General features: G+C 51.1%; 1 protein-coding gene across 4 annotated transcripts in view; it reads left to right on the plus strand.

Moving 5' to 3' along the window:
- The first annotated feature begins 1,481 nt into the window (after positions 1-1,481).
- Positions 1,482-23,296, plus strand: part of arhgef16 (Rho guanine nucleotide exchange factor (GEF) 16) — a 46,320-nt gene continuing 24,505 nt past the window's right edge. The window contains exons 1-5 of one of the 4 annotated variants that reach the window (XM_072586261.1): positions 1,482-2,189; positions 12,728-13,417; positions 14,854-14,905; positions 16,945-17,111; positions 17,473-17,529. In XM_072586261.1, the coding sequence (XP_072442362.1) occupies positions 12,851-13,417; positions 14,854-14,905; positions 16,945-17,111; positions 17,473-17,529 (843 nt within the window). In that variant the 5' untranslated portion in view covers positions 1,482-2,189; positions 12,728-12,850. Of the gene's footprint in view, positions 2,190-8,048; positions 8,139-12,727; positions 13,418-14,853; positions 14,906-16,944; positions 17,112-17,472; positions 17,530-23,296 lie in introns of those variants that run through there. The other 3 variants (XM_072586264.1, XM_072586263.1, XM_072586265.1) reach the window with 3 other exon arrangements.

The raw sequence follows: 23,296 nt of genomic DNA on the forward strand, positions 1-23,296 counted from the left end.
GAGTTGTGCTGGCAGCTGCTGTTTTACTGGTAGTGGTTGAACTGAGAACTGCTGGTTTAAGGGTAGAGGCTGAGCTGGGAGCTGCTGGTTTACAGGTAGTGGTTGAGCCATGAGCTGCTAATTCACAGGTGGAGGCTAAGCTGGGAGCTGATATATTACATGGATTGGTTGAGCTGGCAACTGCTGGTTTGCGGTTAGGGGTTTGCCCTGGAGCTGCAGGTTTACAGGAAGAAGCTGGCCCAGAGCTGCTGGTTTACAGGAAGGGTTTGGCCTGGGACCTGCTGGTTTATAGGAAGGGTTTGGCACTGGAGCTGCTGGTTTACAGGAAGGGTTTGGCCCGGGACCTGCTGGTTTATAGGAAGGGTTTGGCACTGGAGCTGCTGGTTTACAGGAAGGGTTTGGCCCGGGACCTGCTGGTTTACAGGAAGGGTTTGGCCCGGGACCTGCTGGTTTACAGGTAGGGTTTGGCACTGGAGCTGCTGGTTTACAGGAAGGGTTTGGCACTGAAGCTGCTGGTTTACAAGAAGGGTTTGGCCCGGGACCTGCTGGTTTATAGGAAGGGTTTGGCCCGGGACCTGCTGGTTTACAGGAAGGGTTTGGCCCGGGACCTGCTGGTTTACACGTAGGGTTTGGCACTGGAGCTGCTGGTTTACAGGAAGGGTTTGGCACTGAAGCTGCTGGTTTACAAGAAGGATTTGGCCCGGGACCTGCTGGTTTATAGGAAGGGTTTGGCCCGGGACCTGCTGGTTTTCAGGAAGGGTTTGGCCCAGGACCTGCTGGTTTACAGGTAGGGTTTGGCACTGGAGCTGCTGGTTTACAGGAAGGGTTTGGCCCGGGACCTGCTGGTTTATAGGAAGGGTTTGGCCCGGGACCTGCTGGTTTACAGGTAGGGTTTGGCCCGGGACCTGCTGGTTGGATTTGGGCAAGGAGCTGCTAGTTTGCAAGTAGGGGTTGAGCTGGGGGCTGCTGGTTTACAGTTAAGGGTTGAGCTGGAAGCTGCTGGCTTGGTTTACAGGTAGGAGTTGAGCTGGGAGCTGCTGGTTTACAGGTAAGAGTTGAGTTTGGAGGTGCTGGTTTACAGGTAGGGGTTGAGCTGGGAGCTACTGGTTTACAGGTAGGGGTTGAGTTTGGAAGTGCTGGTTTACAGGTAGGGGTTGAGCTGTGAGCTGCTGGCTTACAGGTAGGAATTGAGTTTGGAGGTGGTTTACAGGTAGGGTTGAGCTGGGAGCTACTGGTTTACAGGTAGGGGTTGAGTTTGGAGGTGGTTTACAGGTAGGGTTGAGCTGGGAGCTACTGGTTTACAGGTAGGGGTTGAGCTTGGAGGTGCTGATTTACAGGTAGGGGTTGAGTTTGGACGTGCTGGTTTGCAGGGAGAGGTTGAGCTGGGAGCTGCTGGTTTGCAGGGAGGGGTTACCTTTCACATTCACGCACCTGACGTGACGTCCGCCTGCGCCGCATTTTTTGCGGAAGTTTTCCTGCGGAATTCAGGTTGCGCCAAGTCTGGGATACCGCAGGAGTTGGGGGCGGGGGGAGGATGCCTGTGAATTTCTCTTGAATTTCAGATCCCGTCCCAGGTCAGAGTCGGGACATGGAGAAACAGCGTTAAATCCTCAGGTACCTGATCCCTTCGAAACTAATTATTTCTGGATTGAGCCGCAGTGAAACCGGGTTAGTCATTTCACTAATACTTGAAATTGTTGAAGGGAGTGAACGGGAATATCATGGCTTGGAGGGGAAACAACTCGTGCAGTCTTTCTTGGCGAGAATAATCCCAAACGCAAGTGGAAATATATTGATACAATTAGTTCAAAGGTGCAGAGGTTTTCAGAAAGTTGCCCAGAAGTTTGGGGATCAGTTTTCCTGCTGCAGTTTGAACGGTTCCTGAACTCGGTGGGACATGGAGTGGGAAAGGGCCACACACCTTTCTTTCGTGTCTGGTTCAGCTCTTCCGGCAGAGTTTTTTTTTAAAGAAGGCACATTGACCAGGCTTTTGCAGTTGCGCCTTGTTGCTATTACTGCTGAGCGGGGAACCAGCAACATCTCTCGAGAGTAACGCCCTTTATTATCGTCAAACGCCCCAGGGGCTTCACAGGAGTGTCACAGCCAACCAACCAACCAACCAACCAAACACTGACAGTTGACAAAAGGAAATAGTAGGACAACTGAGAGCCAAACACTTGGTCAACGAGGTGGGTTTCATGGACGAGAAAAAAAATGGTATTCATTTCCTTAATTGCAATTTTCACCAGCTCAGGACTTGCAAAGTAGGGCAACTTGTTGGTCTTCCAGAATATGGAGTTGACCCTGACCAGGAGCAGCACAGTAGCTCAGTGGTTAGCACTGCTACCTCACACCACCAGGGTCCTAGATTCGATTCCAGCCTTGGGTGACTGTCTGTGTGTTGTTTGCACATTGTCCTCCTGTCTGCGTGGGTGTCCTCCAGGTGCTCTGGTTTCCTCCCACAACCCAAAGATGTGCAAACCAGAAAATTTGGCCATGCTAAATTGTTCATAGTGTTAGGTGCATCAGTCAGAGGGAAATGGGTCTGGGTGGGTTACTCTTCGGAGGGTCGGTGTTGACTGGTTGGGTCGAAGGGCCTGTTTCCATACTGTAGGAAATCTAATCTAATTTTAAAAAGTGTTGCAGACTGGCACATTCCATGTTCCAGGGCTATGTGCTGTAATGCACTAAAGCTTGGGGCAGCTGCTCCAAAGTGCAGTCAGGAAAGACCACTCTCTGGGGTCCTCCTGCTGAAGGTAAATGGGTATCTGTTCACTTATGTGACCCACCTTGTGATTCAAATCCATATAAATATAGTTTGGTTCAAGTAGGAGATGCTTTGATCTGTTTGGATAGAGTCAAACTTCAATGTTTGTTTGTTTGATATGCTGCTGCACAGAACCGAACTGCGTTTGTGACTATGCTTTATGAATAATGTATATTTTTGAAATTAAAAATGTCCCCAGGCAAGGTTCCCCAGTTCATTACAATTTAGACAGAAATTGGGTTAGGATGGTCGACTTGGCTACTGTTCTTTATTAAACTACTCCTGCCCCTCTCTCACTTGATTGCAGCAAGGTCAATTTTTAAAATGAACCTTTTCATTTGTGGATACATTTCTCCCAGGACTAAAGAACAGAACTGGCATGCACTGATTAGACAATGGAGGTGAGTCTGAAAAAGTGTTGGAAAGATTTACGGATCAGTCTCTGAGTTCTGTGGAACGTAATCAATAGGTTGTGGTGCCCATTTTATGTTGGGTGATAATGGTAGTGTTGGCATTGGTAGTTAAGCAATCATTTTGAGCTTCGTGGCTTTGTAGATTAGGTAGAATTCTTTTGTTCTTTTTCCTTCCAATGATGGGTGAATAGCAACATTCCTATTGAGAGATTGTCTACTTATGTTTTACCTGCAGTGCAAGGGTATTAAATGGCTGTGCTCAAGCTGTGTGAGCTTTACAACCTACTAGCCCTTACCTGCACATCAGTCCACACGCAGACACGGACCAAGGGTTGCAGTTTTATACTTTACCTGTGATTTGTGTTCCTGAAAAGATAAGTGTAAGAGTGTCTTTTGATTCATGCCAACAGTCTGGACTGTAACGCTGGGGACATATGTTTCTACTCTTGGACAATTAGATTGCTTCTGCTTTTGAGACCTTTCTGTCTTTGAAACTTCCTTGGCACCCTATAATGTATGATATTCCAGGGCTTCTCAAAGGACGTCTTTCAGCCTTAATTGAATTCTATTACATCTGCTCGAATAGTGCAAACTTTTATTTGCTAGTTTTCCTGTGAAGCCAGTGGGACAGTTTGCTATGTAAAGAATGCTATATAAATGCAAATTTTGGATACATTTTGACCAGAACATTGTTCTTCTAATAGTGCTATGAGCGTATCAGGACCATATTCAAAAGGCAGCTCCTCTGCTAGTATCAAACTGGAGTGTCAAACTTGATCTTGTGCTCCAGTCTCTAGACCTTTGACTCAATCAAAACTTTTGATTCGGGTCTAAGTGCTACCTGGTGTGCCACAGAGAACACTGTAATACTGTTCTATGTGAACATTTCTTCCAGTAGCAAGTTGGAAGGTGTTTCAGTGGGGGAGGGGATCATAGTTGCAAAACTTGTAGTTCCTGGATGCAAGTTTGGTTCAGAGCAAATATATATTCAGCGTATATTTGAAGTTTGAACAACTTTAGTTCTACCTTCCTCTGGAGGCTGAATGTCAGACACTCTGCCATGTGAGAAAGGGGTTAGTTCCCTGTATTCAGTGTACCCAGAGGTGGTAACATCTCCTTTGGTTGAGACATCTGATTTGGTCAGTGTTCAGGGATGGAAGAGTGAGGCAGGTGCAGAGGGAAGGAGCCACAGCCTTTGTAATTGTCCTGTAGGTTGGAGAGACTTTCAGTTTGTCTGGATGAGAGTGAAGGCAGCAGTGTGAATGATCTAGATCTCCATGGCACAGGAAATATTTCTAAGAGATTGGAGCATAACAGCATGTTGTGGTAGTTGGAGAAAGTATAGTACAGTGGTGGGGTGGATGATTTGATGCCAGAGTTTGGGAATATTGTCCAGGGCTGGAGAGGAAGCTGCAGTGGGAGGAGAAGGATGAGCCAGTCATCATGGCCCATGATGGTACCAACAATGCAGCACAAAGATAGAGGTTCTGTAGTGTGAGAATACAGATTTGATTTACTATTGTCACGTACCAAGATACAGTGAAAAGTATAGTTTTGTGTGTTATTCAGGCAAATTATACCTTGTACATAAATACAACCGCCTCAACCTGTCGTCCCCCCTCCCCCACTCCAACCTCTCACCCTCACAACGCGCAGCCCTCCAATCCCTCTGCTCCAATCCCAACCTCCCCATTAAGCCAGCCGATAAAGGGGGCGCAGTGGTAGTCTGGCGCACTGACCTCTACACCGCTGAAGCCAAACGGCAACTCGAGGACACCTCTTCCTACTGCTCCCTCGACCATGACCCCACCCCCCCATCACCAAACCATCATCTCCCAGACCATACAGAACCTCATCACCTCAGGAGATCTCCCACCCACAGCTTCCAACCTCATAGTCCGGGAACCCCGCACTGCCCGGTTCTACCTCCTTCCCAAGATCCACAAGCCTGACCACCCTGGCCGACCCATTGTCTCAGCATGCTCCTGCCCCACTGAACTAATCTCTACCTACCTTGACACTGTCCTATCCCCCCTAGTCCAGGAACTCCCCACATACGTTCGAGACACCACCCACGCCCTCCACCTCCTCCAAGACTTCTGTTTCCCTGGCCCCCAACGCCTTATCTTCACCATGGATATCCAATCCCTCTATACCTCCATTCGCCATGACCAGGGCCTCCAAGCCCTCAGTTTTTTCCTCTCCAGACGTCCCCAACAGTACCCTTCCACCGACACTCTCATTCGTTTGGCCGAACTGGTCCTCACCCTTAACAATTTCTCCTTTGAATACTCCCACTTCCTCCAGACCAAAGGCGTAGCCATGGGCACACGTATGGGCCCCAGCTATGCCTGTCTCTTTGTTGGCTATGTAGAACAGTTGATCTTCCGTAATTACACCGGCACCACTCCCCACCTCTTCCTCCACTACATTGATGACTGCATTGGCGCCACCTCATGCTCCCGCGAGGAGGTTGAGCAATTCATCAACTTCACCAACACATTCCACCCGGACCTTAAATTTACCTGGACTATCTCTGACACCTCGCTCCCCTTCCTGGACCTCTCCATCTCCATTAGTGACGACCGACTTGACACTGGCATTTTTTACAAACCCACCGACTCCCATAGCTACCTGGATTACACCTCTTCCCACCCTATCTCTTGCAAAAATGTCATCCCGTATTCCCAATTTCTCCGACTCCGCCGTATCTGCTCCCAGGAGGACCAGTTCCACAATAGAACACACCAGATGGCCTCCTTCTTCAGAGACCGCAATTTCCCTTCCCACGTGGTTAAAGATGCCCTTCAACGCATCTCGTCCACATCCCGCACCTCCGCCCTCAGACCCCACCCCTCCAACCGTAACAAGGACAGAACGCCCCTGGTGCTCACCTTCCACCCTACAAACCTTCGCATCAACCAAATCATCCGCCGACATTTCCGCCACCTCCAAAAAGACCCCACCACCAGGGATATATTTCCCTCCCCACCCCTTTCCACCTTCCGCAAAGACCATTCCCTCCGTGACTACCTGGTCAGGTCCACACCCCCCTACGACCCACCCTCCCATTCTGGCACTTTCCCCTGCCACCGCAGGAACTGTAAAACCTGTGCCCACACCTCCTCCCTCACCTCTATCCAAGGCCCTTAAGGAGCCTTCCACATCCATCAAAGTTTTACTTGAACATCCACTAATATCATTTATTGTATCCGTTGCTCCCGATGCGGTCTACTCTACATTGGGGAGACTGGGCGCCTCCTAGCAGAGCGCTTTAGGGAACATCTCCGAGACACCCGCACCAATCAACCAAACCGCCCCGTGGCCCAACATTTCAACTCTCCCTCCCACTCTGCCGAGGACATGGAGGTCCTGGGCCTCCTTCACCGCCGCTCCCTCACCACCAGACACCTGGAGGAAGAACGCCTCATCTTCCGCCTCAGAACACTTCAACCCCAGGGCATCAATGTGGACTTCAACAGCTTCCTCATTTCCCCTTCCCCCACCTCATCCTAGTTTCAAACTTGCAGCTCAGTTACTGTCTCCTTGACTTGTCCTACCTGCCTATCTCCTTTTCCACCTATCCACTCCACCCTCTCCTCCTTGACCTATCACCTTCATCTCCTCCCCCACTCACCCATTGTACTCTATGCTACTTTCTCCCCACCCCCACCCTCCTCTAGCTTATCTCTCCACGCTTCAGGCTCACTGCCTTTATTCCTGATGAAGGGCTTTTGCCCGAAACGTCGATTTCACTGCTCGTTGGATGCTGCCTGAACTGCTGTGCTCTTCCAGCACCACTAATCCAGTCCATTGAGTATATGAGTTTGGATGTCATGTTGAGGCTGTGCAGGACATTGGTTAGGCCACTTTTGAAATACTGTGTTCAGTTCTGGTCTCCCTGCTATAGGAAGGACATTGTGAAACTTGAAAGGGTTCTGAAAAGATTTACAAGGATGCTGAGGTTGGAAGGTTTGAACTATAGGGAGAGGCTGAATAGAGTGAAGCTACTTTTCCTGGAGCATTGGAGGCTGAGGGGTGATCTTATCAAGGTTTGAGGGGGCATGAATAGGCTGAATAACTAAGGTTTTTTTTCCAGGGTTGGGAACTCCAAAACTAGAGGGCAAAGGTTTAAGATGAAAGGAGAAAGATTTGAAAGGGACCTGAGGGAAAACTTTTTCATGCAGAGGGTGGTGTATGTATAGAATAAACTGCCAGAGGAAATAGTGAAGGCGGGTATAATTACAACATTTAAAAGGCATCTGGACGTGTGCATGAATAGGAAGGGTTTAGAGGGATATGGGCCAAGTGCTGGCAAATGGAACTGGATTAATTTAGGATAGCTGATTTGTACAGAAGTGTTGGAACTGAAGGCTTTGATTCTGTGCTGTACCAACTCAATGACTCTATAAAACAAACAAACACTAAGAGAGTGAAAAGAAATACACATGATCTGGCAACCATCACAAAGACATGGCTGTAGGATGACATGGATTGGGATCTGAATCTTGCCGGTACAGGAAACTTAGGATAGACCAGAAAAGGTGGCAGTGTGGCCCTGTTAGTTGTTGATGGTATTATCACAACAGAGACAGATGAGCAAGTTCATTTGCGTAGAAATGACCATAAGATGTAGGAGCAGAATTAGGGCATTTTGCACATAGTCTGCTCCACCATTCAATCATATGTGTCTCATCCCCATTTTCCTGCCTTCTCCCCATAACCCTTGATTCCCTTACTAATCAATAACCTATCTATCTCTGTCTTAAATACACCCAATGACTTGACCTTCACAATCTTCTGTAGCAATAGGTTCCACAGATTCACCACCCTCCGGTTAGAGAAATTCCTCCTCATCTGAAATCTAAAGGTTTATCCCTTCACTCCGAGGCTGTGCTTCTGGTCGTAGTCTCTCCTACTAATGGAAAATCTTCTCCACGTCCACACTATCCAGGCCTGTAAGTATCCTGTAAGTTTCATCCTTCTAAACTCCACTGAATACGCACCTGGAGTCCTCAACAGCTCCTCATATGACAAAACCCTTCATCCCAGGATCGTTCCTGTGAATCTCCTCTGGACGCCCTTCAATGTTAGCATTATCCTTCCTTAGCTATGGGGCGCAGAATTGCTCACAATATTCCAAATGCAGTATGCCCAGACCCCTGTACAGCCTGAGCAGTACATCTCTGCTTCTGTATTCTAGCCCTCGTGAAATGAATGCTACCATTGCATTAGCCTTCCCAACTGCCAACTGAAACCTTTCCCCATTTAGAAAATAGTCTACGCCTCTATTCTTCCGACCAAATGAGAAATGATAAAGGCAAGAAATCAGATCCAATATACAGGCTTTTTAACAGTAATCACATAGTAGGGTGGAGCAGGAGGGAACAAATAATGAATTTGTCAGAAATTTAACTAGAGTCTGGAAAAGTCAGATGGGCAAAAATACCCTGAATGATGAGTTCATAGAACATTTTCAGGATAATTTCTTAGAATGTCATGTTCTGGAGCCAACCAGTCAGCAGACTACAAAAGACCTGATTTATGCAAAGAGATAGGGTTAATTAATTATCACACCGCAAAGGTGCCCTAAGTACCAGCAACCATAATGTGATTGAATTTTGCTTTCTGCTTGAGAGAGAGAGAGGAGTGAGTCCAACACTTCTTTTTAAAAAAAGAAAGAATTGAATGAAGGGATTAGGAAAGGGGTGAAACTAGAGCTGGTTAAAGTGATTTGGCAAATTAGATTGAAAGGATAGACCAATGGAACTGTAGTGGCAGACATGTAAGGGACATCGCAGAGTTCACCGAATAGATATGTTTCAACGCATAAGAAAAATTGCAGGGGACGGACTCATGATCTGTGGTTAACAAGAAATGTTGAAGATTGAATAAACATTTTATAAAAAAAGCAGCATAAGGTTATGCAAAAGGATCTTGTTGCCAATGGTTCTGTCACTACCTCTGAACTAAAAGGTTTGGAGTTCTGTCATAAAATGTCCAAACAGATTGCTGAAAATAATTGTAATAAAATGCAAAGACAAGTGGTAGGTCAGAAGATTGGATAGTAAATTTAAAAAATTCAAGCGCTGACCAAAGTATTAATAAGAGAAAAAGTAAAGTGCGAGAGAAAACTAACCAGAAATATAAAAAAAGGTAAGAACTCCCATAAATATTTGAAGATAAGTGTTACCATTGTCTTTTTCTTTCCAAATGCTGCCAGATCTCTTTAATTTTTCCTGTACTCACTGTTTTCATCACATTTTAAAAGCATTTCTTGCATGTACACTGCTGCAGGATTTCTGAGGCTGTGCAAGCTGTTTAATAATTGCACATTTATCCCTCCATCTCCATTGTTGAGTTTTTTAAATAAGCTTTAGTGTTTCATCAAATGTAGCAATAGGATAAATCCAGTAAAGTCTATCATAAATTCCCACCATGAAAGTCGTCCTCACCTTGGAGAAGTATCTGACCACAAAATAAACCTTTATACAAGACAACACCTGGTTATGTTCCAGCAAGTTTCTTTGCAGAGTGCAAAGAATTGTTAATAGTTCTATTTTGATGGTTTGCTTAATTTTGAGAACAAATGTTTCTTTTGACTAGAGATTTCCTTCAAATTCTCTAGTCAGAAGCTAGAATTCTCATCTTAAATCTTCTATCATTGGTCATGTGCAGCCAATGATGCGATTAAAATAATGTTAGTTTTCTGTTAGTCCTTCCATCCAACTCATCTCATTGATCTTGGCAACTGTGGTTATCACTGTTTAACTGATCTCATTGACACTGACAAAACCTCATAACAGCTGAACAATATAGCTTGTCATTGTTTGATAGTACAGGACTTGTGTTGTGGAAAACAACACATTTTGTTGTAGCTTTTTATATTGCACTCACCAGGACAAACTGCAAGAATACCAAAGCAAGTTTAATTGAGTTCCTAAGTTGGGTGAAACATGTTAGGAAAGCCAGACATTGTTTTGGCTCATTATTGCCTACACATTAACCGATGACATGGTACTTAAGAAGACCTTCTGGTTTTCCCTTTTGTATTTTCCCTTTTGAATACTTATGAATTGTGCTGGTGATTGTGAGATGAAAATATGTGACAAAATGTCTTTTTTTTTTAAGAACACTCATGAATGCTGATTTTGTTTTTCTCTACCGAACAGCAAAATCTGACATAATTTGAAAAGATATTGGCCATTTTTGTGATTTGTTCTGCAAGTGACCATTGTTTGTGTTAGCTTATACCAAAAGCTATTGGAGTAGATTGGGCAGGGAGCAGATGATGGGGCAGGGAGTGGTCAGATCCTTTCTTTTCCCCACACTTTTCAGCAAAGGCTTACTGGGAACATTGAAACGAAGGAGCCCGCCAGCTTCTTTAAATACCCCTTTACATAGCAGCCACAAGTGATACATTGACCTGCCTTAGACTATGTAACTTGGACAAATGAAGGTTTAAAACTGAGACCAGGTCAGTTCTACATCTGATGGTGTTTGTATGATTGTACAAATGGAGCCCGAAAACATGCAGGTGAGGTGGATTGGCTGTGCTAAATTGCCCGAGGTGTCCAGGGATGTGTAGGCTAGCTGGATTAGCCACGGGAAATGCAGGGTTACAGGGATAGGATAGGGCGGTTTTGGGATACTCTTCGGAGGATCAATGTGAACTCGATCAGCCGACTGGCCTACTTCCACACTTAGGGATTCAGTGAGGAGGAGAATTTATAAACACTGATCTGGATTATTTTGCCGACAAGGTTAGGAGTGGATCTCTCTCTCTCTCTCTCTCTCTCTCTGGCATATTAAGTTTCCATATAGATTGCTGTGTCCCCACGATGACCCGAATAATTGTTTGCTGAACAATATGCTCATTTGGGTAGAATGATGTGTGTTGGAGGATATTGAGCTGATGAACCAAAATCTTTCACTCCCTCTGGACGGGGATTGGCTTCAATTTCCCAGTGACCAGCATATTAAAGAGTTGTACACTGCTTGTACAATACTAAGCTGAGCTATGGCTAGAGGTTTCTGCAGCTGACACCCCTGTACCCCCTTCAAGGGCAGCATGTTATTTGATTGACTAATAATTCTAATTGAGGCAGAAGCTGATTGACCTTTGATCCTGTGGGTGTCAGCTGGTGTTAAATGCTCTCTCTGTTTGCGAAAATGGCACAGTTTGTTTGTGAGCAAAATTAAGACTTCATTGACAACCACCTCCGTCACGATACTGGCAACACAGGGAAACACTCTGGGACGTTCAGGGAGGTCATTCAACCCACAGAGTTCATCAGAAAGCCTGACTTCATCAAACTTTGTCTGGTTGTTGGAAAGAGTGAGCAAAATGTCACCTGACCCTTTTCACAATTGTAATTCATTCAACGATTAAAGCTGTTTTAACAACCCAAGGCTAATTAAGCCTTTAAACATCTTGCAGCCAAATTGTGTTTTAAAATAATTAAAAGGCTTTTAAGAACCTTGTATTGTAACAAAGAGGCTCCCTTCTATTTTGCTTCTCCCTCCTCCTGAAGGTGCTGACTCACACCTCAGGCCTTAAGAGCAGGCTACATAAGGACTGAAGCTTGCTTCAGTAGTTCCTCCAACAGCCTTTTACTTTCAAAGAGCTGTTTAGCTGCTGGGCCTTCACATTTCCCAAACAGGTGTCTCAATTTCCACCGGGGTCCCTGCCTGTTCCAAACTCTGTGTGAACAGAATGTGTCCGATAGATAGTAAGATCACAGGATGAAGCTATTGTCTGCATCCACCAACCTGCATCCCGCCCCCCCCCCCCCCCCCCAAAAAGTTACTGGTTGAATTTTCTCGAGTTGAACTCACGTTTACAGAGTGTTATAAAGGGCAAGCTGAAGAGCAGCTGGTGATTCAGGTTGAATTTCAGATTTTATTCTGAGTGTGTTTCGTGTTCCGAGTGGGCGGCACGGTGGCACAGTGGTTAGCACTGCTGCCTCACAGCGCCAGAGACCCGGGTTCAATTCCCGCCTCAGGCGACTGACTGTGTGGAGTTTGCACATTCTCCCCGTGTCTGTGTGGGTTTCCTCCGGGTGCTCCGGTTTCCTCCCACAGTCCAAAGATGTGCAGGTTAGGTGAATTGGTGCTAAATTGCCTGTAGTGTTAGGTTAGGGGTATGGGTGGGTTGCGCTTCGGCGGGTCGGTGTGGACTTGTTGGGCCAAAGGGCCTGTTTCCACACTGTAAGTAATCCAATCTAAATCTTCTCAACTGCCCCTGCTTGTAAGGCATAACAAGCTGAAAGTTTGTGCTCGAGTCTGATGGGATTTGAACCCATCATTTATTTTAGCGATAAGAATGCAATGTGTAGAGCCACAACAGGAAGGTGAGACAGGGCTTCTGCACCCGGTAGGTATTGTCCATTGTTTCAGTGGGACCTCCCTTCAGCAGAGCACAGTTTCGGTATTGGGGACAACAGATGTTTCTTGCCTGTTCAGAACAGAATTAAGCAGCTCTTGGTCATCAGGGAATATGTGATTGGATCAATTGTGATGCTATTCTTTATTTTCTCTGCTTTAGGAGGATGAGAAGTTCACGATTAGGAATTTGCAGATCTTTATGATGAGATGCCAAATTTCTGATGCCAATCTGCTTTAATTTTGACTCTTCTGTCACATCCTTCAAAACAGCTGGGCAAACAAAATGTCTCAAAGGTATTCAGACAGTAAGCTGGAAGAAAAATCGCAGGTCTTGGTGTTGGAGCAGCCATTTAGGTCTGACTTCCAGATCAACTCTGACTCGGACAGGTTGGTGACTGAGGGTGGTAAGCCTTCACTGCTGGGAGTAGACAACATGGCACTGGGCAGTGCCAATTCCATGCCATCGCTCTTAGACATACCAAAGGTGGTTCTGAGCACAGACAGTCCAGCTGCACTGAAGAAGGGGCACCAGCAGATTATCCCCAGCAAACTGGCCGTGACGACCAAGACTAAAATGCGGCCTCAGAGCAGTGGGCCGTCCGGCAGGCGGGATAGCGGCAGGAGGGAAGTGCGGAGTATGCCGCCGACTGACTTGTGGTATGAGGACGGGAGTAATACAGGGAGCTCGAGCGGGACTCTGCAACGTAATCGCCGCAACATGTCATACAAGGTGGCAACAGACAGCTTGTCTGATTACTGTGAGGGGCAGAAGCTGTTATCTCCTCCCACGCTGTCACCTGTAGTGGAGACGGCGACAGTGCAACCAGCTCGAAGTCCAGGCAGGACCAAGGTAGGCCAATTCTGATTGTAGCTATGGTATATAAAAGTGACATTGAATTGAATTGATTGTCACGTGTACCGAGGCACAGTGAAAAGCTTTGTCTTGTGAGCAATACAGGCAGATCACAGAGTTAAGCAGCATAGGTTATTAAATAATAGTCAAACAGCGGCAAAAACAAAAACACCAGTAGAGGCGAATGTTCAGAGTTTGTGGTCCATTTGGTATTCTAACAACAGTAGGGTAGAAACTGTTTTGAAACTGGCTGGTGCATGTGTTCAGGCTTCTGTACCTTCTCTCCTATGGGAGAGTTTGTAGAAAAACATTGCCAGGGTGGGATGGATCTTTGAGAATGCTGACGGCCTTTCCTTGTCAGCAGGCCTGGTAGCTGGATTCTATGGATGGAGGTTGGCCTTTGTGATTGTCGGGCTGAGTTCATCACTCTCTGTAACCATCTCCGATCTTGAATGGTACATCATCTTCAACCTAATATATAACACTGGTGATGTACGTCATCCCCAGTGATGCCCTCAGTGCCCAAAGGCCCTAGTGTATGTCATCATGAAACAGGGCGGCACAGTGGCCCAGTGGTTAGCACTGCTGCCTCACAGTGCCAAAGACCCGGGTTCGATTCCACCCTTGGGTGGCCATCTATGTGGAGTTTGCACATTCTCCTTGTGTCTCTGTGGGTTTCCTCCTACTGTCCAAAGATGTACAGGTTAGGTGGATTGGCCATGCTAAATTTCCCGGATCTGCAGGCTGGGTGAATTAAATACAGGGTTACAGGAATGGGGTAGGTAAGGTGGATCTGGGTGGGATGCTCTTCAGAGGGTCGGTGTGGACTCAATGGGCCGAAGGACCTGCATCCACACTGTAGGGATTCTATGATTCTCTCTTCTGTGGGTCCTGATTGGACTTTTACAACAGTGACCAATTGCGCAGAAAATGCAGAAGAGCTGAAACTGGGGAACTGACGTCCGTGGGCCCCAGCCCAGGGAGAGTTGGCACTTGTCGACCACCTCACCCCTCCCTCCCTGAAGGGGAGAGTCAGTGCCTTCGGGACTGCTCTTCCTTCCTTAGGAGGATGCAGAGATATAGTTCTAGCTGTGGGCATGGGTAAGTAAATTTAATCAGCTACTTAACATTGAATCAATCAATTATTGGTATCATTAAAATTAAACATAGAAGCATAGCGTCTTGGGTGCAGTGGTCATGCCCTTAGCTCTGGACCAGAAGGTCTGGATTCAACTCCCACTTCAGGATGTGATGTTGATAGACATGGGTCAGATCACATCCACACAGGTTGCTCATAATTGTAATATAATGGCAGCGAAGGAGACATTTATTTCACTGAATGACCTTTCACCCTGGAGGATTAGGGACTCTTGTGGTTGCCTTTTCTTCTTTGTTTGACTTTATAAATTTAATATTTGATCTCCTTCCTCTAGCGGACATTAGGAAGAAAGAAAGGACCCAGAAATCGAAGTTCCTTTAAGGATGGTAAGAGCAAGGCACGGGTGAGGATGGAATGTGGGCGGATGTGATCGAAGCAATTTGGAAGTCCGTTTGACCGGGGAAGGGAAGGGGAGGAGTATGATTTTGGGAAGCTTATGGATGTTGGAGACTTGGTAAATGATTAAAGCTTTGGGCTTGCCTGTCGTCTGTTCTTCCTCTGAAGTGTTCAGCAATGAGAGGATACAGTCAGTCGGCCTGGTTTTGAGCAAGAAAAGTCGGCCAGGGTCCTGGAGAGAACTCCGTGCTGAGCTTCCTCGTGGTCAAGCAGGGAGTTTGAACCTTGTCTTCATGCCTGGATTGTTGCACGTGGGGACGGGTTTGCAAAGAACATCCTTCTCTTTCACCCACGCCCAACCCCTGGCAGCTCGCCACCACCTTTTCAAGGGCATTTAGGGGTGGGCAATGCATGATGGCCCAGCCAGTGGTGTCCCTACTCAATAACGACTGAATAGAAAAGAAAGGAGTAAATTCTAGTGAATGGATATTCCATAAGATGTGGCAAGAGCATCCTCTAAGTTTTGGTTTTGGAATGTTAATTGATGAAAATGGTACACACATGAGGAATGTGTTTGAATTCAGTGATGGGTGAAATTCCAGTCTATCCTGCAGGCAAGTTAGCTTACATCTCTCTGACTGGCTCCTGAGGTTTGTGAGGCTGACCTTTAGTTTGGCTTTCATTGGTTAATGTGTTGCCGAGTGTGGGAACTAGAAAGTGGTAAACCGCAAAAGGAGCAGGGACAACGAGTGAGAAGCAGGCAATGTGGAGTTAGGAATGGGGCGGCTAAGAGTCGAGAGTGGGGCAGCAAGAAAATCACAGGATTTGAATTGAATTGATGGGAATTGCTTTCAAACATGCATCTTATGGGGGCTGCGCAAGTTAAATGATCTTTGCATTGTTTATGGATGGCCTGATCCTTTGTTGCAGTCTTCTGTTGATGGGGTCTCGAGCAGTGATATGACAGGTACCGTGACTGGATGGTAAGATAGCAACATCACCAGCCCTGTAATCATGTTATTGTTCAGCAAAACATACCCCAGTATTAGCGTCCTTATCATTGATGGGTCCAAAGTGATGACTGGAGAGAAAGTCAGTCAGGAACCTGTGGAGGGAGTGGTTTGTCATTAGTGCTGCCGTTCTGGTAGTCCAGCTGGTTTAGGCTGTGCCCCTGCTGACCCTGGGATCTGCTGCTCAATGCCTCGGCTCTCAGCACCTGGCCATATAAATAACAGATCTCCAAGAGGAAACTGTGGACAGAAAGTCCTGAAAAGATGAACACTACCTGTGTGACTCGCTCTGTAATAGGTGGGTTTTGAATATAACAGTGGACTTTACATGTATTTCAAATATCAGGTTTGACCAAGAAACCAAAATGGGCATTTAATGGTCGAGGTGGATGTGGGAGAGACTGCTATGTCCAGTAAGGGAGGGAGCAACTTAATGAGAAGAGGGGTACCCCGTACCCCAGGGAGAGTCAGCACCTTCAGGAGAGGAGGGTGACCCTGTATTCCAGGGAAAGTTGGGCATCTTTGGGAGACAGGGGCTTTAGTTTACAGTATCGAATGTGGAGATGCTAAACTGGAATGTTTCTGGGACAAATGTCAGGAGTGATGAGCTCACCGGAGGCTCTGCGATTTGTTTACGGACAGTCTCTTCTCCAATGCAGTGAGAGGTTTTTAATGGGCTGATTTGTAATTCGGAATACTTCAGGTCCCTCGAGCAAACCTGTCACATTCCCCACTCGCACAGAGCCCCAAGGTGCAGGTCCGAACTAGAGTGAGGAACCGAGACCAGCAGTGCAGGGTTAAAGTGAGAGACTTTATTTGAAGCAGTTAATCAGATATCTGTGGAGAAGAGATGGATCCTGGTCAGCCGGCAGAGAGTCCTATCTTGGGAGTGTTCCGACGTTTCTCCCTCTGGCAGAGGGAGGGGTTAGAGAGGCCGAGTGATAGCCAGACTGCTGGGGGAGGAATGAGTAACCTGTGTGAGACGGTCAGTTCATTCCTGAGTAAGCTCCTGTCTTCAGATCCCAGGCTATACCAGGAGGTACGGGAGAGGGGCCTGGACAGTGTTCCAGAGTCAGACGATGATTTACTGGATGACACCAGGCACTTGGAATCTACAGAACCGGACGACAAGATTGTGGTTCAGAATTACCGACCGGCACAGATGACATGGAGCCAGTTACCACAGGTGAGCGCGTGTGAGGGATTGTTTGTGCATGGTTGCTGCAATTTGTATTGTTAGTTCAACTTACAATCTCTGCAAGTAGTTAGACATGTCCAAGAGGAACTGGAATCAAGCACACTATCAATGCGTTCACTCTGACTAAGTGGCATGTTGCTTCAAGTTCCGTTTTCCTGCTCAGATCTTAAAATTAGTAGATTGGCCTTAGGTTTAAATATCTTGAAAAGTAATTAATTGGATGTAAGACACTTTGAAAGGTTCCTGATGTTATTAGGGACAGAATATAATTACAGATTTCTTTATTTGGGTCTTTAATCCTTTGGGCACAAGTAATATTCCTGACGCCCGTTCCATCTTCTTGTTTCAGGTTCTAGAGCAAGGGATTCTGGAGACACTGCCGGCTGAGGAACGCAAGAGGCAAGAGGTACAGACCTAGTCCTCACTGGGATGTGTTCAAGGAATGCTGCAAGTCCAGGATGAGATTGCAGAAAACTGACTGGAGCATGAAAGGAGCCAAATGTCAGAACCTTATGTGATGTTTTGTTGCTGAAAATGTAGACTAAAGGGTCAGACCCCCCAGTGCAGGTGGTGTCCAGGGTGAAGGGTCAGACCCCCCAGTGCAGGTGGTGTCCAGGGTGAAGGGTCAGACCCCCCAGTGCAGGTGGTGTCCAGGGTGAAGGGTCAGACCCCCCAGTGCAGGTGGTGTCCAGGGTGAAGGGTCAGACCCCCCAGTGCAGGTGGTGTCCAGGGTGAAGGGTCAGACCCCCCAGTGCAGGTGGTGTCCAGGGTGAAGGGTCAGACCCCCCAGTGCAGGTGGTGTCCAGGGTGAAGGGTCAGACCCCCCAGTGCAGGTGGTGTCCAGGGTGAAGGGTCAGACCCCCCAGTGCAGGTGGTGTCCAGGGTGAAGGGTCAGACCCCCCAGTGCAGGTGGTGTCCAGGGTGAAGGGTCAGACCCCCCAGTGCAGGTGGTGTCCAGGGTGAAGGGTCAGACCCCCCAGTGCAGGTGGTGTCCAGGGTGAAGGGTCAGACCCCCCAGTGCAGGTGGTGTCCAGGGTGAAGGGTCAGACCCCCCAGTGCAGGTGGTGTCCAGGGTGAAGGGTCAGACCCCCCAGTGCAGGTGGTGTCCAGGGTGAAGGGTCAGACCCCCCAGTGCAGGTGGTGTCCAGGGTGAAGGGTCAGACCCCCCAGTGCAGGTGGTGTCCAGGGTGAAGGGTCAGACCCCCCAGTGCAGGTGGTGTCCAGGGTGAAGGGTCAGACCCCCCAGTGCAGGTGGTGTCCAGGGTGAAGGGTCAGACCCCCCAGTGCAGGTGGTGTCCAGGGTGAAGGGTCAGACCCCCCAGTGCAGGTGGTGTCCAGGGTGAAGGGTCAGACCCCCCAGTGCAGGTGGTGTCCAGGGTGAAGGGTCAGACCCCCCAGTGCAGGTGGTGTCCAGGGTGAAGGGTCAGACCCCCCAGTGCAGGTGGTGTCCAGGGTGAAGGGTCAGACCCCCCAGTGCAGGTGGTGTCCAGGGTGAAGGGTCAGACCCCCCAGTGCAGGTGGTGTCCAGGGTGAAGGGTCAGACCCCCCAGTGCAGGTGGTGTCCAGGGTGAAGGGTCAGACCCCCCAGTGCAGGTGGTGTCCAGGGTGAAGGGTCAGACCCCCCAGTGCAGGTGGTGTCCAGGGTGAAGGGTCAGACCCCCCAGTGCAGGTGGTGTCCAGGGTGAAGGGTCAGACCCCCCAGTGCAGGTGGTGTCCAGGGTGAAGGGTCAGACCCCCCAGTGCAGGTGGTGTCCAGGGTGAAGGGTCAGACCCCCCAGTGCAGGTGGTGTCCAGGGTGAAGGGTCAGACCCCCCAGTGCAGGTGGTGTCCAGGGTGAAGGGTCAGACCCCCCAGTGCAGGTGGTGTCCAGGGTGAAGGGTCAGACCCCCCAGTGCAGGTGGTGTCCAGGGTGAAGGGTCAGACCCCCCAGTGCAGGTGGTGTCCAGGGTGAAGGGTCAGACCCCCCAGTGCAGGTGGTGTCCAGGGTGAAGGGTCAGACCCCCCAGTGCAGGTGGTGTCCAGGGTGAAGGGTCAGACCCCCCAGTGCAGGTGGTGTCCAGGGTGAAGGGTCAGACCCCCCAGTGCAGGTGGTGTCCAGGGTGAAGGGTCAGACCCCCCAGTGCAGGTGGTGTCCAGGGTGAAGGGTCAGACCCCCCAGTGCAGGTGGTGTCCAGGGTGAAGGGTCAGACCCCCCAGTGCAGGTGGTGTCCAGGGTGAAGGGTCAGACCCCCCAGTGCAGGTGGTGTCCAGGGTGAAGGGTCAGACCCCCCAGTGCAGGTGGTGTCCAGGGTGAAGGGTCAGACCCCCCAGTGCAGGTGGTGTCCAGGGTGAAGGGTCAGACCCCCCAGTGCAGGTGGTGTCCAGGGTGAAGGGTCAGACCCCCCAGTGCAGGTGGTGTCCAGGGTGAAGGGTCAGACCCCCCAGTGCAGGTGGTGTCCAGGGTGAAGGGTCAGACCCCCCAGTGCAGGTGGTGTCCAGGGTGAAGGGTCAGACCCCCCAGTGCAGGTGGTGTCCAGGGTGAAGGGTCAGACCCCCCAGTGCAGGTGGTGTCCAGGGTGAAGGGTCAGACCCCCCAGTGCAGGTGGTGTCCAGGGTGAAGGGTCAGACCCCCCAGTGCAGGTGGTGTCCAGGGTGAAGGGTCAGACCCCCCAGTGCAGGTGGTGTCCAGGGTGAAGGGTCAGACCCCCCAGTGCAGGTGGTGTCCAGGGTGAAGGGTCAGACCCCCCAGTGCAGGTGGTGTCCAGGGTGAAGGGTCAGACCCCCCAGTGCAGGTGGTGTCCAGGGTGAAGGGTCAGACCCCCCAGTGCAGGTGGTGTCCAGGGTGAAGGGTCAGACCCCCCAGTGCAGGTGGTGTCCAGGGTGAAGGGTCAGACCCCCCAGTGCAGGTGGTGTCCAGGGTGAAGGGTCAGACCCCCCAGTGCAGGTGGTGTCCAGGGTGAAGGGTCAGACCCCCCAGTGCAGGTGGTGTCCAGGGTGAAGGGTCAGACCCCCCAGTGCAGGTGGTGTCCAGGGTGAAGGGTCAGACCCCCCAGTGCAGGTGGTGTCCAGGGTGAAGGGTCAGACCCCCCAGTGCAGGTGGTGTCCAGGGTGAAGGGTCAGACCCCCCAGTGCAGGTGGTGTCCAGGGTGAAGGGTCAGACCCCCCAGTGCAGGTGGTGTCCAGGGTGAAGGGTCAGACCCCCCAGTGCAGGTGGTGTCCAGGGTGAAGGGTCAGACCCCCCAGTGCAGGTGGTGTCCAGGGTGAAGGGTCAGACCCCCCAGTGCAGGTGGTGTCCAGGGTGAAGGGTCAGACCCCCCAGTGCAGGTGGTGTCCAGGGTGAAGGGTCAGACCCCCCAGTGCAGGTGGTGTCCAGGGTGAAGGGTCAGACCCCCCAGTGCAGGTGGTGTCCAGGGTGAAGGGTCAGACCCCCCAGTGCAGGTGGTGTCCAGGGTGAAGGGTCAGACCCCCCAGTGCAGGTGGTGTCCAGGGTGAAGGGTCAGACCCCCCAGTGCAGGTGGTGTCCAGGGTGAAGGGTCAGACCCCCCAGTGCAGGTGGTGTCCAGGGTGAAGGGTCAGACCCCCCAGTGCAGGTGGTGTCCAGGGTGAAGGGTCAGACCCCCCAGTGCAGGTGGTGTCCAGGGTGAAGGGTCAGACCCCCCAGTGCAGGTGGTGTCCAGGGTGAAGGGTCAGACCCCCCAGTGCAGGTGGTGTCCAGGGTGAAGGGTCAGACCCCCCAGTGCAGGTGGTGTCCAGGGTGAAGGGTCAGACCCCCCAGTGCAGGTGGTGTCCAGGGTGAAGGGTCAGACCCCCCAGTGCAGGTGGTGTCCAGGGTGAAGGGTCAGACCCCCCAGTGCAGGTGGTGTCCAGGGTGAAGGGTCAGACCCCCCAGTGCAGGTGGTGTCCAGGGTGAAGGGTCAGACCCCCCAGTGCAGGTGGTGTCCAGGGTGAAGGGTCAGACCCCCCAGTGCAGGTGGTGTCCAGGGTGAAGGGTCAGACCCCCCAGTGCAGGTGGTGTCCAGGGTGAAGGGTCAGACCCCCCAGTGCAGGTGGTGTCCAGGGTGAAGGGTCAGACCCCCCAGTGCAGGTGGTGTCCAGGGTGAAGGGTCAGACCCCCCAGTGCAGGTGGTGTCCAGGGTGAAGGGTCAGACCCCCCAGTGCAGGTGGTGTCCAGGGTGAAGGGTCAGACCCCCCAGTGCAGGTGGTGTCCAGGGTGAAGGGTCAGACCCCCCAGTGCAGGTGGTGTCCAGGGTGAAGGGTCAGACCCCCCAGTGCAGGTGGTGTCCAGGGTGAAGGGTCAGACCCCCCAGTGCAGGTGGTGTCCAGGGTGAAGGGTCAGACCCCCCAGTGCAGGTGGTGTCCAGGGTGAAGGGTCAGACCCCCCAGTGCAGGTGGTGTCCAGGGTGAAGGGTCAGACCCCCCAGTGCAGGTGGTGTCCAGGGTGAAGGGTCAGACCCCCCAGTGCAGGTGGTGTCCAGGGTGAAGGGTCAGACCCCCCAGTGCAGGTGGTGTCCAGGGTGAAGGGTCAGACCCCCCAGTGCAGGTGGTGTCCAGGGTGAAGGGTCAGACCCCCCAGTGCAGGTGGTGTCCAGGGTGAAGGGTCAGACCCCCCAGTGCAGGTGGTGTCCAGGGTGAAGGGTCAGACCCCCCAGTGCAGGTGGTGTCCAGGGTGAAGGGTCAGACCCCCCAGTGCAGGTGGTGTCCAGGGTGAAGGGTCAGACCCCCCAGTGCAGGTGGTGTCCAGGGTGAAGGGTCAGACCCCCCAGTGCAGGTGGTGTCCAGGGTGAAGGGTCAGACCCCCCAGTGCAGGTGGTGTCCAGGGTGAAGGGTCAGACCCCCCAGTGCAGGTGGTGTCCAGGGTGAAGGGTCAGACCCCCCAGTGCAGGTGGTGTCCAGGGTGAAGGGTCAGACCCCCCAGTGCAGGTGGTGTCCAGGGTGAAGGGTCAGACCCCCCAGTGCAGGTGGTGTCCAGGGTGAAGGGTCAGACCCCCCAGTGCAGGTGGTGTCCAGGGTGAAGGGTCAGACCCCCCAGTGCAGGTGGTGTCCAGGGTGAAGGGTCAGACCCCCCAGTGCAGGTGGTGTCCAGGGTGAAGGGTCAGACCCCCCAGTGCAGGTGGTGTCCAGGGTGAAGGGTCAGACCCCCCAGTGCAGGTGGTGTCCAGGGTGAAGGGTCAGACCCCCCAGTGCAGGTGGTGTCCAGGGTGAAGGGTCAGACCCCCCAGTGCAGGTGGTGTCCAGGGTGAAGGGTCAGACCCCCCAGTGCAGGTGGTGTCCAGGGTGAAGGGTCAGACCCCCCAGTGCAGGTGGTGTCCAGGGTGAAGGGTCAGACCCCCCCAGTGCAGGTGGTGTCCAGGGTGAAGGGTCAGACCCCCCAGTGCAGGTGGTGTCCAGGGTGAAGGGTCAGACCCCCCAGTGCAGGTGGTGTCCAGGGTGAAGGGTCAGACCCCCCAGTGCAGGTGGTGTCCAGGGTGAAGGGTCAGACCCCCCAGTGCAGGTGGTGTCCAGGGTGAAGGGTCAGACCCCCCAGTGCAGGTGGTGTCCAGGGTGAAGGGTCAGACCCCCCAGTGCAGGTGGTGTCCAGGGTGAAGGGTCAGACCCCCCAGTGCAGGTGGTGTCCAGGGTGAAGGGTCAGACCCCCCAGTGCAGGTGGTGTCCAGGGTGAAGGGTCAGACCCCCCAGTGCAGGTGGTGTCCAGGGTGAAGGGTCAGACCCCCCAGTGCAGGTGGTGTCCAGGGTGAAGGGTCAGACCCCCCAGTGCAGGTGGTGTCCAGGGTGAAGGGTCAGACCCCCCAGTGCAGGTGGTGTCCAGGGTGAAGGGTCAGACCCCCCAGTGCAGGTGGTGTCCAGGGTGAAGGGTCAGACCCCCCAGTGCAGGTGGTGTCCAGGGTGAAGGGTCAGACCCCCCAGTGCAGGTGGTGTCCAGGGTGAAGGGTCAGACCCCCCAGTGCAGGTGGTGTCCAGGGTGAAGGGTCAGACCCCCCAGTGCAGGTGGTGTCCAGGGTGAAGGGTCAGACCCCCCAGTGCAGGTGGTGTCCAGGGTGAAGGGTCAGACCCCCCAGTGCAGGTGGTGTCCAGGGTGAAGGGTCAGACCCCCCAGTGCAGGTGGTGTCCAGGGTGAAGGGTCAGACCCCCCAGTGCAGGTGGTGTCCAGGGTGAAGGGTCAGACCCCCCAGTGCAGGTGGTGTCCAGGGTGAAGG

This window comes from Chiloscyllium punctatum, chromosome 16 (genome assembly GCF_047496795.1).
Source record: "Chiloscyllium punctatum isolate Juve2018m chromosome 16, sChiPun1.3, whole genome shotgun sequence".
NCBI classification, from domain to species: Eukaryota; Metazoa; Chordata; class Chondrichthyes; order Orectolobiformes; family Hemiscylliidae; genus Chiloscyllium; species Chiloscyllium punctatum.